At 47.5% G+C, this 15,374-nt stretch overlaps 1 protein-coding gene across 6 annotated transcripts in view; it reads left to right on the forward strand.

The window, feature by feature from the left end:
- HNF1B (HNF1 homeobox B) overlaps window positions 1–15,374 on the forward strand; it is a 53,770-nt gene that overhangs the window by 17,330 nt on the left and 21,066 nt on the right. For all 6 annotated transcript variants that reach the window (XR_003904788.1, XM_029929106.1, XM_029929107.1 and 3 more), the window contains exon 5: window positions 14,526–14,686. Coding sequence is in view for 5 of the 6 variants with exons in the window: in XM_029929106.1 (XP_029784966.1) it covers window positions 14,526–14,686 (161 nt within the window). In the remaining variant the exon portion in view is untranslated. The remainder of the gene's footprint in view (window positions 1–14,525; window positions 14,687–15,374) is intronic.

Consider the following 15,374-nt stretch of genomic DNA (forward strand, 5'->3'; position numbering starts at 1 on the left):
CCACCTTGAAACATCTGGTCTTTTAGGAAACACTTTTGTACCGACTGGGAGTTCAGGGGTGGACCTGGCTCCAGTGTTCTCCTTCATAAGGACTTTATCTGACAGCCATTTTATCTGCTGAATTTGAAGGTCATTTTATCTTGCGGTACCACCCCATGGGCTACCACTAGGTTGAGGAAGACAATCAGGATATTAATGAGATTAAGGGGCCCAGCCTTCAGAGATTCTACTGGCAACCTCCTCCTGATAGTGGACCGAGCCTGGTCTGCATACAAAGAAACCTGGCTGCTAGGCTGGTGGGGCTCAGAGCCTCTGCACAAAGGGGCCTGGGAGATACCAGACTGCTATCACTGGAGGCAGCCCCTTCGGCCATGCCTAATCCCCCTGAAGGACCCTTAGATGATTCAAGGACTCCTTGTTGCCTCCAGTCAGCTCCGAGCCGGAAGGAAGCTGCCTGCAAGCACACAGCCCCCTCCTGCAGGTTATAGGAGAAGTGCCCTTGGAATCTGTTTGTTGAAGGTTTGATGGGAACGGACAGGAACTTGGGGAGAATTAAGCACCAGAGGTACAGACAGCGGCCAAAAATCTGGACAAGGGCCTTTGAAGCTAACTGCTCGATGAGAAAGCACAAGATCTGGCATTTTGCCTCTACCCACTTTTCAAGAAGTACAAGCACAAATGGGGAAGCTGTATATAGCTTATAGTGTGTGTGTGCGTGTGCATGTGTATAGCTATACACACACGTATATATATGAGAATTCATAAAAATACATGAATGAAACATAGCCCCAAAATAAGGTCAAATGAAGCATTCAGTTGTGGTTATCATCCCAGGAATTCTGGTATAGAGGTTGGCAAACTTTTTCCGTGAAGAGCCAGATAGTAAACATTTTACGCTTTTCGGACCGTAGAGTCTGTCTTCATAACTATCTGAGTCTGCTTTTGTAGGATAAAAGCAGCCACGACCATATGTAAACAAGCAAATGTGGCTGTCTTCCAATAAAACCTTATGTACGGGACTGAAATTAGAATTTTCTAACGTTTTCAAATATCACAAAGTATTCTTTGGATTTTCCCCCCAACCATTTAAAAAGGTAAAAGCCAAGCTGAGCTCATGAGTCCCACAAAAACAGGCTGCCTTGGTTTGTTTGGACCATGGCTTCTTGGCCTTTCGGCTAAGATCAAGTGTGGCTTGTTCGGACCACAGTTTGCAGACCCCCCACCCTAGGATAATGGTTCCCAAACCTTGCCACACTTTAGAATCACCTAGGGAGCTTCTAAAATCCCAATGCCCAGGGGTGCCTGGGATGCTCAGTCGGTTAATCATCCAACTCTCGATTTCCGCTCAGGTCACGATCTCAGTTTGTGAGTTCGACCCCTCATTGGGCTCTGTGCTGACAGCATGGAGCCTACTTGGTATTCTGTCTCCCTCTTGTCCCTCTCCCCAGCTTGCTTTCAATCTCTCAAAATAAACACTAAAAAAAAAATGTAAAATCCCAGTTTCAACCCCTAACCATCAATTACCCTATCTTACACTGAAGATAATCTGGGGGAATGTTTTTCTAAATCCAGTGGGCGTAGCAAGGAGTCATAGGCTGTGAAGGTAGACTTGAATTCCAGCCTCAACTTGGCCTGTGTGACCCTGGGTAAATCTCTGGGATCACTAAGCCCCAGTTTTTCAATTTGTAAAATGGGGACACCAACTTATGCAGATGCTATAAGGATTAAACGAGCTAATGTATGTAAAGCATCCTGGATGTATCAGGGGCTTGTAAATGGTAGCTATTGCTGTTCCTTGCAGGGCCTTGTTTTGGCCCTGCCTTTCTCTGTTCTTCTTGGAGGTTTCTTTCAATCCTGACTTTTAGAGAATTTGAGTGTTTCCAACTAGACACTCATCTTGGTATTTGCAGCAGATTAAGGCTGGCTTCTTGTATTAGTTTCTCATTCTTCCAAGAAAGACTGCTCTATGACTATAATGCCCTTTTGGTGCCGTATCTAGTATTATAGGCATTCGGTGCAAATGCACTAAACGGAGAGAGCTGGGAAGCTCCAAGAATTGTGGGGAGGGGGTGAGGCTCATGACCATGTAGCAGGAGGTCAGGTTCATAAGATGACCCTGAATTTCCTGTAGGGCATTTTTCTCCTTTAATTTAAGGAGGCGTGAGCACCCTTAGTAATTAGCCCTGGGAACCTGCCAATTAGAGGGGGTGTGGTACTTTCTTGGTGGAAGCCCAATCAGAGAAGCTTAATGGCCTTTGTTCTTAGGAGGGAAGCTTCCCCAAACTTCAGGCAAAAGAGCAGTAAGAAGGGGAGGGTGGGCACAGCTCCTGCAGTGAACACAGGAAAGCTCCCAAGGGCTGATTCTCTGGAAGCTACTTCTCACAACCTGCGAGCCTGCGTCTGCTTAAGATACCTTCCCATTGCCCTGTGCTCTGGCTTCAGCAGCTGACAAAAGCACCACTGTGTAAATTTAGCCACTGAGGAGTCAACCGAGGAAGCCCAATCTCTAATGCTTTCAGGAAGTCACAGACCACATTTCTCCAGTCTTTCTGAAGCTGGAGGAACCCATGCAGATATCTTTAGTGTTTAATGACTTCCCTGAGGGAAGTCTGCATCCCCTGAGGCAAGCTGGCTACCAGCAGGCCCTTGCCTGGACCACATTCAGAAGGGTGTATCTGGGTAGCAAGGGGATAACACCCCAAACGGGCTTGGGCTTGATCCATAGTTCTTTCACTTTCTGGTGATTACTTAGCCTCTTTGAACCTCAGTTTGTTTGTCTATAAAATAGGGATCAGGGATTGTGATGTCTATTTCCTCAGGGCTGATCTGAGGCTTAAGTATGATAAATAGCCCAGCACCTAGGTGCCTGACAAGGTATTGTTGGGTTGGCTCAAGGAGCCCTTAGGGCCTTGAGAGAGAGGAAGAGTTTTGGGTTTTCTTGGGTTCTTGACTAGGGTGTGGCTTGCAGTTTCACCCTGGAAGTTTCCTTTTCCATGAACCCTGCTTCTCATTTGAGACCCCAGAAACCATGAAACCCAAGTATTGGCAAGACCTAAGTTTCTCACATCTCTTTCCAGGCCACATAAAAGGCATCTGGGGAGCTCATCAAAAACACCCACGTCTCCCCTACCTACACCTTTTAGAATCAGAACTTGATGTTGGAGGAGGGATCAGGCGTGGGAAGTTTCGATCAATTCGCTAAGAAATTTGGATGTATAGTCAGGGCTGGACATTGCAAGGCCAGATGGAGCAGGAGGGTCCTGAAGGGGTTGATGATGATCCTGGCAGCCCTTTACTGAACTAGAAGAGGTGAAGCAGCTGGGGCAAGGGCCCTGGACTAGGATTCAGGAGACCTGAGCCACGAATGAGAAGGGGTGACCTTCGGTCAATCATGTAACTTCTCAGAGATTCTAGCAAATGAGGGTGTTGGACTTTTCAGCTCTGGCAGGTTATTATTTGGAGATTGTGCATAGCATCAGGTGTTGGGGCCCAGGCCCCTGCTGCCCGAACTAGCAGAGGGAGGTCGGTCATTGTGATATCTTATTGTTAAGCTCATCATCTGTCTCTCCTTCTCTCCTTCCCCATTTCAGGAACTGTGTGCTGTTACAATCCTTCCACCTTTATTAGGGACCATTAGAGCTTTATAGCACCAGCAGATTGGGTGGGGCCAGTCACAATAAACAGATTTATAATGGGTGTAAAGAGACACCTATCACTGCTGAAGGTTAACACTTTCAGGGCCTTTGAGTGGCAGCCTGCATGCCCATTGCTTTCTGGCCTCTTCCTGGTCAGCACTTCTTGGACTGGGTTGGCAACAAAGCCTAGTGAATTCTTGTTCAGCTAGCATAGAAAACCTCTGAATTGGGGCGCCTGGGTGGCTCAGTCAGTTAGGTGTCCAACTGACTCAGGCCATCATCTCACGGTTTGTGGGTTTGAGCTCTGCATTGGGCTCTGCGCTGACAGCTCAGAGCCTGGAGCCTATCTTTGGATTCTGTACCTCCCTCTCTCTCTGACCCTCCCCTGCTTACACTGTCTCTCTCTCTCTCTCAAAAATAAATAAAACATTTAAAAAATTCTTTAAAAAAAAAAAGAAAGGAAAACCTCCAAATAGCATCTCCCATTTGTGTCACATCAATTTGCATGGTGGGCACAAAAAAGCTGCTTAATATACCTCAAGGTGTTTTACCAATGGAAACAGAAACAAGCCTTCTCCTTGAGAATCCTACTGCCAGGGGAAGTATAGGGTTTACATCGCCATGTGTCAAAGAAAACGGAACAAACCCAGTAAGTCTTATTCTTCCTGTAAAGAACAATAGTTCCTGAAGTCTCTAAAACCGTGTATGTATTCTGAGTGGTAGACTTCCAGGCTGTACCAACATCGAAGCCCAAGTTGGCTTTCCTCACCACTGTGTCTCCAGTCCACAGCCTGAGCCTTGCACACAGTAGACATTCCGTTATTTGTGCACTGATGATATCTATTATAAACAGCTTCTTGTCCAAAAGCTGAATGCATAAATCCCCTATTTTGTAATCTGTTTTTCAGATTTAGAGTTAAACTGAGCATGGAATCTGTCTCATTTTACATAACATAGTACATATTATGATTTAAAGCATGTTTCTTTTCTAGAAACAATAACATCTAGCTCTACTTCCATTGATACTGCTTAACCAAAGTATACAGTACACACACACACACACACACACCCTCCAATATTTAATGTTACCAGGGAGTTTTCAAAGAACATATTGGGGTAACTGGGTGGCTCAGTTGGTTGAACGTCAGACTCTTGATTTCAGCTCAGGTCATGATCCCAGGGTTATGAGATTGAGCCCCGTGTTGGGCTCCACGCTAAGAATGGAATCTGCTTAAGATTCTCACTCTCTCCCTCTGCCCCTCGCCCCCTCTCACATGTGTGTGTGTACTCTCTCTCTCTTAACATAAAAATAAAAAAGAGCATATTATTATTCTTTCTCTCTTAATGTTCTACTGATTTAGTTTCTACTGGTTTGGTTTACTAGCTTAGTCTACTAGTTTAATTTAGTTCTAATAGCTCAATGCTCTACTAGATTAGTTCCTATTATAATTTCTTACCAGCACACCTTGGACAAGAAAAGAGCTAGGATAGCTCTTCCTGAGTTTCTGTTGCGTGAACTGAGGTCTGGAAAAGGGACTGGACTTTTTGCAGATCAGAGGCATTGGGAGGGATGGCATTGAGCAGCCACCATCCTTGGGGAGTGCTCCCTGAGCACTTTGCTGGTGCTCCTGTTCACTGACTGTAGTCATCCCGCCTCCAAAGCCTCAGTGCCCGATGCCTGGTGCTGCCTGGGACCCATATCCATGGGCTGGCACCCGATGGCGATCTGTCATAATGATGGCAATGCTGCTGCTGATGGAGTACCTCCAGTGACAGTGGTGAAGAGGCTGGGGTCTGGCCAGCCAAACTCCCATAATGGGGCAGCTCTGACACTTGCCAGGCCTCAAAGGATCTTCTCCCCGGGTGTCACTTCCCAGTGGGGCCCTGCTTATGAATAGGTCACAGTGGAAAACCTTTCCTTTCTAAGGCAATTTTATGAGCCCTTCAGTCACAATACAGATGTCTGTTTTTAGGACCTTACTTTTGTGTGGACACCCAGTGGCTCAGTCTGCTGATGGCTTTATAGCCTTCTTCGTTGCCCAGATCCACTAGAAGCGTCATCGTCCTCCTCGCCAGCCAAGCCCTGGGGCCTTTGTTGCAGCCACATTACCCCTCCCCGCAAAGGCTGCCTCTGAGAAAAGAGACCCCAGGAGCCAGACTGCAGCAGGGCTCTGTCTGTCCTCACAGCCTTTAGGCCTAATGATGTCCACCATTAACCCTTCTTAGTTTTCACTCCAGCTTCCTTTGGAGAGAAAGGTATTTAAGTGACTCGTTTTGCCACAGTAAATTCCCATTGATTAATCCTTCCTCAAGATCAACCAGATGATTGATTCCCACCTGCAGCCCCAAACCTCTAGAAATGCTCAGCCTGTGCTCATGGAAGCACCCATTTCTACCCTCCCCCCTTAAAGCATCCTAGGAAATGAGAGTTATGCTTTGGCCTCAAGAAGTCAGGAATGGGTAGCCCCCCGCCCCCAGGCACCCCCACTGGCCCTTCTCACACTAGGAAAAGCACTGCCTGAAATCTGTGCTGCTTCATAAATAATACTCCTCGGTGCACCCATCCCACGCCTTCAAACACAAAATTGCCCCAATACGTCAGTGCTCTTTCTATTTTGATTATATTTTACTCTCGCCTTTCACTCCCCCTTCTTCCTTCTTTAAGGGGCATGCCTCCCACTAACCTCAGCAAAATCAGGAGATCTAGAGAAGTGTGTATCACCATCACTCCTGCATCACTCAGCTCCAAGCAGTCTGGAGTGTGCTCATCAGTTCTCATTCCACCAATATTTACTGAGCGCCTGGCACAGGCTAGGCTCTGCGCAAGGTGCCAAGGACATGGTGGAGATGGCAGGCAAGGAAGGTCTTGCCCTCGTTGGGCTTACATTCCAGTGACAGTCAAGAAATGAGTAAACAAACAAAATCATTTCAAACTACTTGGGGGTTCACGATGGAGGCTCAACATACCTGGAATCAATTTGGGGCTTACAGGGAAGAGAAAGAAGGGTCAGTTTTGGGGACACCACTGACTTGCCAGGGGCCCCTTCACAAGACATACTGAAAAATAACCTCTTCCTCCTTGCACCTCAGCTTTCCATTCTGTCGAATGGGCATCCATGACACATTGAGAGCAGGGTGTGTAAAACACTCCCAGGCATGAGGACTTCTCAAGTTCTCAAGTGCCGGCCTGGTTTCTTTCACTTGGAGCAGTGGCCTCCACTGAAGGGCTCGTTGCAAAGCATCTGATGTTTGCCTGCAGAAACCGGCTCTCCGGTGAGGGCCAGGCGTGGTGGCTGGTTTCTGTGGCCCTCCTCCCTCCCCACATGTGTGATTTTCTCAGGTGCACTGTGCAGGTCAGCTTCTGTTCTCAGCCACGATGGTTTTGATGGAAGATGATCCCCCCCCCCTTTGGTTACCTTTGCTTTGATTTTTATAAGAAAACCAGTTTGTGGGCTTCTCTTAAGTATCACTCAACTTTTACTCCTTGAGTTCAAGAGTGTTTACCGTCCTCGCAGGCCTGTCTGTGTTTCTCTTAGGAACTGGGTTCCTAACCTAGCCACCTCGGGTAGAAAGAGGCATGGAGTTAAAACCCAGCCCAGTGTGTAAACTGCTTCCATCTTGCATCAGCTTTTTTCCTCTTGGGCTTTCGGATTTTTAACCTTCTAAGCTCGTTGCAAACATTAACCTTTATCCCCAGAGAGGAGGAAATATGAATAAGAGCTGGCAGTAGTCCGTGTTACCAATGAGGAGACTGAGGCAGCCGTGCTATCGCCTTTATTTAAAACTTTTATTTCTGCAGTTCCCAGTTCACACACTTTTTTCCCAAATGAGCGTCTCCGGGGTTCACTAGACTGAATCATTTGTCTGTCTGCCTCTTTTCTCAAGAAAGTGATTCCTCTGTGGGGCGAGGGGGACTGGATGTCTGAGGATGCATTCCCAGGCCTAATTCTTCCTGGCCCCCTCCCTGGCCCTATGATTTGGCGCCATAGGAAAGATAGCCCTGTCTACCCATAACTGATGGACAGAGCTGTTCCTTTTGGGAGGAGCTTTCTCCTTCGTACGCTCCCGCTTGCCTGGGTTTAAATTCTCAGTTTCTAGACCCAACAGGGTTGGGCTGTGCTCTGCATGAGGTTAGAAACACAGGGGAAGAATGTGTGTGACAGAGCTCTGGCCAGTTGAGTAATGTTTACTCTGTTGGTGGCCGGGACGCTCATTCGCGCTGGCAAAGGTCCATCAGATGAAGGAACATTCCTGCATTATCAGGGATGGGAGATTGGCTTTGAAATGTCAAGGGTGAAAGGCATCCCACCAGATCCTGGGTGCAGCGCACAGACCCCAGTAAAAAGAACCCCCTTGCTTCAGCGCCAAAGGCCATGTGGGGGCAAGCTGAGCCTCACACTGCCCAGGGAGCCACACCTCCCTCTTCGCTTCTTACTAAAAAGAGCAATTCTGGTCATGTTTTCCTGGCTGACATTACTGTTCTGTTTGCCTGGCATTTTCTCTCTGAGCAAAACCTGGTGCTTCTCTTACCATATTTAATTCATTCATCATTCTGGCTTCTGAGGAAGGAAGATCCATATGCCCATCTTGTACATAAAAAGACAAAGACCCAAAAGTTGACTGGCCCAGAATCATCAAGGCAGAGAGATAGAAAGAGAGAGGGTATTAGTTTCCAATGTCTAGATGCTGGTGCCCTGTTGATTTCTGAAATTGTGGGCTGAGAGCCCAATTCCTGGGTACCTGGGTGGCTCAGTCAGGTAAGTGTCCCACTTCGGCTCAGGTCATGATCTCATGATTCGTGGGTTCAAGCCCCATGTCAGGATCTGTGCTGACAGCTCAGAGCCTACAGCCTGCTTCAGATTCTGTGTCTCCGTCTCTCTCTCTGCCTCTCCCCTGTCTCTTTCTCTCTCCCCAAAATAAATAAAACATTTAAAAAATTTTTTAGAAATTCTAAGAGAGCTATAGTTCTAAGCCCCCAAAGAACAAGTTTCTGAAAAGTCCCTGTGGTTGATTATACCCTGAGCAGGTCCTCTCTGGGGTCCCTCCTGCAAGGCAGTTGTGTCTGTCTTTGAAAATAGATACACGGTCAGTTCTATAGAACCCGACATTCACATCATAAAAACCACTGTGCTCTGTAAAGTAACCCAATAAAAACCACATGGTTTATGGGGACAAAATAGGGTTAAGGGCACAATACTCAAAACTTCTTCAATAACACCCTTTAAAAAGATAAGAATCTAATAAAAAACATTAGTAGAGTTGTACACCTGTTGCATGGTTAGAAACATAATGATGTACATCAATATATATGGCACTTTACCTTGAAAACAGCCCTGAAGTCTGCTTATGGAAGCAGTTTAAGAGTTGATGTGAAGTAGTAGATGGAGGGTTGTCAGAAATTGGAAGGAAAATTATAACTCCAGCTGTGGACTAATGTGGTTTATAGCACATGCAGTGAGCTGATGGTAGCTGGTAGATGCCCAAAGTGTGTGTGTATGCGTGTGTTTGTGTGCGCGTGGTGTTGTCCTACGTGGCTCCACCGAGCTGGGTGCAGATTTCTACATTCCTCAAGTGTGAAATTCATGTTACACTCAGATTATTCCATATGGAATAATTGGAACAGCAGATTTGGAACAGATCCACACTTTCAATACCAACATTCCCACAGGACTGACGGCATTTTCTCCTTCTGCCAGAAGGGATGCTCCCTTGTTCTAGAGCGTGGCTGCTCAGCAGCTGAGGGCTCATTCCTTTATTCAGGAAATATTCACAGTCCAGGCCTTCTGTTAGGCTCCGAGGATGCAACAATCAGTAAAAAGCCATCCACTCCTTTGAGAGGGAATGAGAAGTATCCTATCATCAGAACATTATAGTGCAGGATGACCGACCCCTGCTCTAAGTCTCAACTAAATGTAAAATACAAAGGCCAGAGCAGATAACTACCAGGATTAATCAAGGCAAGCTCCACAGAGGAGGTGACATTTAACCCCCTTAAAAGATGTGGCTTAAAGGAGGGGAGAGCTTTCCAGGCAGAGGGAACAGCAGATGCAAAGGCACAGAGGTAGGAGATGGCAGGACCAAGGTGACGAACGACAGGCGCTCTGACACGGCCGTTTGGGATGTCATGGGAGATGACACAAGGTGAGCTGGAGTCACAAAGGCCTGGTTCTGCTAGTTTTTGGTCTTGGGGTCTTCCCAGAAGGCAGGAAGGCCATCATAGGTTTCCAAACAGGGCAGGGACATGGTACGAGTTTGTTTGAAAAAGAAATCCCAAGCTCCAGCCATGAAAAGAGTGCCCTGGAGGTGGGTACTGGCACAGGAGGTAGAATGTAGAGATGCTGGCTTCTGGAAGCCATAAGCTTCTTTCATGTGCTGATGTGTTTGTCTCTAGATTCTAGCTGAGATGACTTTCACTGATGTGCTGTGGTTCATAGGACCAGTGATGGGGGCATGGCCAGTTAGTGACTTGAGCCAGGAAGGGAGTGGAAGGTATAGGGCTACGTCTAGAATTGTCATATCTCCTGTGGACCTCTGGGACTGTTAACTTGGCATCTTAGGCATCCTGACCCAGAGCCCTTGTGGTATATTCATTTCCAGAGATTATAAAGGTGAAGAAAGAAGGAAAGATACCATTCCACTCCCCAAGCACAATACCTGGCACATGATAGGTACTCAATGAAGTTTTGTGACCTCAGCCTCCTGAAGATGTCTTTTAAACAATGACAGTCCCGAAGTAGAAGGAACTGAGGTATCTTGTGCCAAACATGTCTGGGGACTTCGCATCCACTGAGTCGTCCATCTTCTTTCCCAGGAATATATTGTTAACAGCAGAGAAACTGAAGCTCAGAGAGGTTAAATAACTTCCCCCAAAGTCACACAGCTAATATGTGGTAGAGCCAGGATTTAAACCCAGGTTGCCTGGCTCCAGAGTCTCCTCCACTTTGCTTCTCCTTTGAAGCGCCCTTCTGAGTTTGTGAAATACACAAGGACCTGGCCTCTCTCCTTCCTCTGACAAGAGCACCTATTTCTGGGGGATTGCCAGTGGATACTTTATGATCTACCTTATACCTCCACACCCCCTTTAAGGTAGCTGCCTGATTACAGCCACCTTCTCTGGCTCCAGAGTGACTGCCAAATTCCCTGGTGAGAGAAGGTTACAGGTGGGAAAGGTTACAGATGAATCTGGCGCTGGTGAGCAGCCCCATGTCCAGCCCCCATCACACTCTGCAGTAAGAACAGCCCCTTCCCCACAGCAGGCAGACCTCTGGCTCAGAGATGCAGAAGCTGGAGCTCACCCAGGACACTGATGGCAGAGCTGAGATCAAACGGCCTGATGCTACCCCTTAGCCAGGGGTCTAGGCCCCTCTGCCTCTTTTTTTAAGTTTATTTATTTATTTTGTGAGACATGGAGAAAAAATGCAAGTGGGGAGGGGCAGAAAGTGAGAGAGAGAGGGAGACAGAGAGAGAGAGAGAGAGAGAAAATCCCAAGCAGCTCTGCACTGCACTGACAGTGCAGAGCCAGATGTGGGGCTTGATCTCATGAACCTGAGCAGAAGTCTGATGCTTAACTGACTGAGCCACCCAGGTACCCCAAGGCCTCTCTGTCTTTAAACAGATCAGCTCCACCCTTACATTTCTCATAGAATGAAGTTATTCTGGGGAGAAAACAAGGTTTGATAACTACAGCAGCCTTGGGCTACACTGGCTGCAGTCTAACAAGTGGCTCTTGATACTCTTCTGCCAGGCTCCCTCCTAAAGAAGGCATTGTTTCCTGTGGATATGCCTGGTTAATTATTTTTAAATACATAATTATGTAGCCTGCAGTAGGGGAGAAGCCTCCTCATGGCCCATATTTGATCATCAGAGGACGGGCCCTCTTCCTTTGGCCAAATTAAATAGGCTAAAACCGGAGTCTGTTTGACTTAAGGCTGAATCGATGATGGGGACAGGCTGGGAGGGGAACACACACCTGACTCCCAGCGTTATCACCACTCTCTCAGGAGCAGAGCATCCTGGGGAGGTAAATAGCTGGCCAGGGAGTCAGGGAAAGCAGGAGAAAAACAAGGTGAAGCCCAGTCCCTCCGAAAGGAAAGAATGAGAGGACAGGGGTCAGGCTTGCATCCCAAGTGGCTTCCAGGGCAAAACACATCAGTGGTTCTTCGGAGTAGGATTCTTGGGAAACTGCACTCCATGGACAGGTCATTCCATTTGTACTTAGAATCTGCCCTAAGTTGCCTGAAATTTGAGAGTCTTAAGGAAAATATCCTGGGGTCCATCCCCATACCAGCTTCCTCCCAACCCGTAGTTACTATTTCTTTAACATCATGCTAGGAGGCTTCTAGATATCTTCTCTTATCCAGAATTAGCCCTGTTAAGGAAGTGTTCCCTCCATTTTATGAGGGGAGGTGAAGGCGCAGAGAGAGAGAGAAGTAATTTGTTCAAGATCACACATCTCCTAAGGGCAAAGTGGGATTTGAGCCTGAATTTGTCCAGCTCCTGAGCCCACAGTCTCCACCCCCCATCCCTCATCAGACAATTCTTCCTATTTATTGCTTTGAAACCTGCTTCCCTCTTTTCCATTGGATCTTCTCTGCCTCCTTAGCTCACAAGGCACAGATCTTTCTTCTACATAACAACACTGTGAGCTGTTGGATGTATCCTGCCAGGAGCCCAGTTGTAAATGTGAGTGTAGAAAACGGACCCAATGTGATCCAATGGGATGAGTAGAGGGTGGGAAATAGGAGACCCTGGGGCTGCAGATGGGTGTGGAGGAATGCAGGCAGGTCTGGGAGGGGGTGTTGATTTGGAGGCAGAAGACTTCTTCCTTTTTTTTTTATTAATTTATTTTTTAATACAGTTTATTGTCAAGTTGGTTTCCATATAACACCCAGTGCTCACCCCAAGTGCCCTTCTCCATGCCCATCACCCATTTCCCCCTCTTCCCCACCTCCCATCAACCCTCAGTTTGTTCTCAGTATTTAAGAGTCTCTTATGGTTTGCCTTCCTCCCTGTCTTTAACTATTTTTTCCCCTTCTCCTCCCCTATGGATCTCTCTTAATTTTCTCCTGTTCCAAATATGAGTGTAAACACATGGTATCTGTCTTTCTCTGCCTGACTTATTTCACTTAGCATAATACCCTTGAGTTCCATCCACATTGCTACAAATGGCCAGACTTCATTCTTTCTCATTGCCATGTAGTATTCCATCCATGTAGTATTCCTCCTTTTTACCTCATGGCTCCTGTTTCCCCAAAAGTGTGGTGCCCCAGATCAATAATCACCAAATTCTAATGCTGTCTCTCTGCCACCAACACCCCCACTGACAGCCCCTTGAATCAAAGGACGAGGACAGCAACCAATAGAGGAAACCCATAGAGCATGCATCATCAAGCCACTCAGAGTCAAACACGTTGCTCTTGAAGGTTAGAACCCTGTCTTAGCATTTGTTTGTTTTCTTCCCAGCCCTCTTAAGCTCTAGATCATATCAGCCTTGGGAACATCCTTCAGATGATACCAGGAACACTGGCTAGGGTCTCTTCTTGGCAAGCTTCGTCTTAGTGATTTGTAAGGCTGCTGGTTATGGCGGCCTGCCTGGCCCCTTGGGGAGGGGGGCATTGTAGCCTCCTCCGGCAGGTGGGGCTCCACCTGGAGGGGGAAACAGACCAATAGAATAAGTATACTTTATACAGTGATGGTTTGTCTTGGAAAGCTGGCAAAAGGAGAAGTGCAGCCAGATACTTGGCCCACCCCTCCAAATAATTGCATGCCCAGAGCATTGGTCTCCATCCCCTGCAGGTAGAAACAGGGTCCCCCAAACCTTTTTGTCAAGTCCAAAGTGCAACACAAGAACATGGTCTTTGTAGGCTTTGAACTTAGGGTGAGATGCCCAGCTACCCCCCAGCTTTGTCTTTGGCTATTTCACAGGCATATCCAGCAGAACTAAGACTCTGCAAACTGGGTCCGGTTACTTGGGCCCCTTTGGTAAGCCTTCTCTGCCCAGTGCTTTCCCTTTCCTGAGCAGAGACCTCTTTTTTGGTTCCTCAGCAAGTGGGAGGGTCAGAGCAGTGAGGCTGTAAACCTGCTTGATTCTCCCCTCCCTTGCAGACCAAACTGCAGTGGTTTACTAAAGCATCCACATCCCACCTGTGTGTGCTGCCTGCCCCACCTCCTGGCAGACGCGCCTTCCCCTGGGCCCTGGAAGTCAAACAAATGGGACCCCATCAAAGGAATGTGAGTTCCAGAGCCACAGACTCCCCAGCTGCAGACCCATCCCTGTCCTGCTCTGCCCGTGTCCCCCAGGCCTCTTGGGCTCAGCCAAAAGAGTGGTGCACAGAGACCGATGCCTTCCTCTCTGGCTCTTACAGGGCTCCCTGGGCAAGTGCCTCTTTGTAGAGTCGATCTACTCATGCTTTGCAGCCCCACATTGGCAAGAGATGCCAGGGAAGCATTTCTAGAAGACATTTTGAAGAATCAAAGAAATTACTCTAGTTAGGAAAAAAAGGCCAATCTCAGCTCCTAAATCCTGCAAGAAGTATGCTGAAGCAAGAATAAGCAGAATCCTTTCGTTCACTCCCTCGTTCATTCATTCATCCATTCCTCTGACAGATATTCATTGAGTGGTTACCAAGTGCCAAGGCACTAGGGATACAGCAATGAACAAAAGAAGACAAAAATGTCCTGCCCTCAAGGAGCTTACGTTCCAGAATTAAGTAGAGTCCACACCAGCCTTTACCCTGGAGAAAGCCAGCCTGTGTTTCTCATAGGAAGCAGGGGAGAAGATGGCAACGTTGGATTCTTGTCATCCACTGTGAGAAAACAAGGGGTGTTGAGTTTGTGTTCCAGGGCGCTGGGGGCACTCATGTCTGCCTTTGGGTCTGTCTTGTTTTGCAGGAGTGCGCTACAGCCAGCAGGGAAACAATGAGGTCACTTCCTCCTCAACAATCAGTCACCATGGCAACAATGCCATGGTGACCAGCCAGTCTGTTTTACAGCAAGTCTCTCCAGTCAGTCTGGACCCTGGCCACAATCTCCTCTCACCTGATGGTAAAATGGTGAGTACACCTGGGCCATTGTAGCTCTGGAGCTGATAAGATAAGAGGCAAAACAAACACAACTTCTCACAAGGCCTGCCTCAAACAATGAGCCATTGTAGCCCCAGAGGAGAAAATGGGGGCTGTCCAGAGTTGGGACGGAAAGGTAGAGTTGGTGACCCAGCTTTCGGCGGGTGGAAGAGGTGTTCGGTTTGAACCTAGCCAATAAATCTGACAGAGTTCTGCTCTCATTTTATTGATTGAATGCCTCATAAAGGAGGTGGCCGGGTGGGACACTGTTTGTTTAGGGGCAGGCAATGACATTTGTGTTGATAAAATGTTCATTCGTACCCCCCTCCAAGGCCTCCAAAGCCAGTCTTTTAACCTTAGAGAGTATTTCACTTTGAAACAAGCCCCTCTTTCTCTTTGCCACCCCCTGGTGCTGGCAAGGAGAGAAATTAAGTCAGGATTTAGCAGGTGGCAGGAGATGGAGAGAGGCTTCCTAAACTGGGACATCAGGTATCAGTGAAGAGCAGGCACAAAATGGTGGCAAGGCGTGGCGGGGCGTGGCGATGCTTACAAGGAAAGTGAGAAACGCCGACTTTGAAGTTCTAGTGACCCAGGTTCAAATCCCAGCACTAGCACTTAATAGCTGTGTAGCCTTGGGCAGGTTACTGAACCACTCTACCTCACTCTTTCTCAACTATAA

Source organism: Suricata suricatta, chromosome 17 (genome assembly GCF_006229205.1).
Source record: "Suricata suricatta isolate VVHF042 chromosome 17, meerkat_22Aug2017_6uvM2_HiC, whole genome shotgun sequence".
NCBI lineage: Eukaryota > Metazoa > Chordata > Mammalia > Carnivora > Herpestidae > Suricata > Suricata suricatta.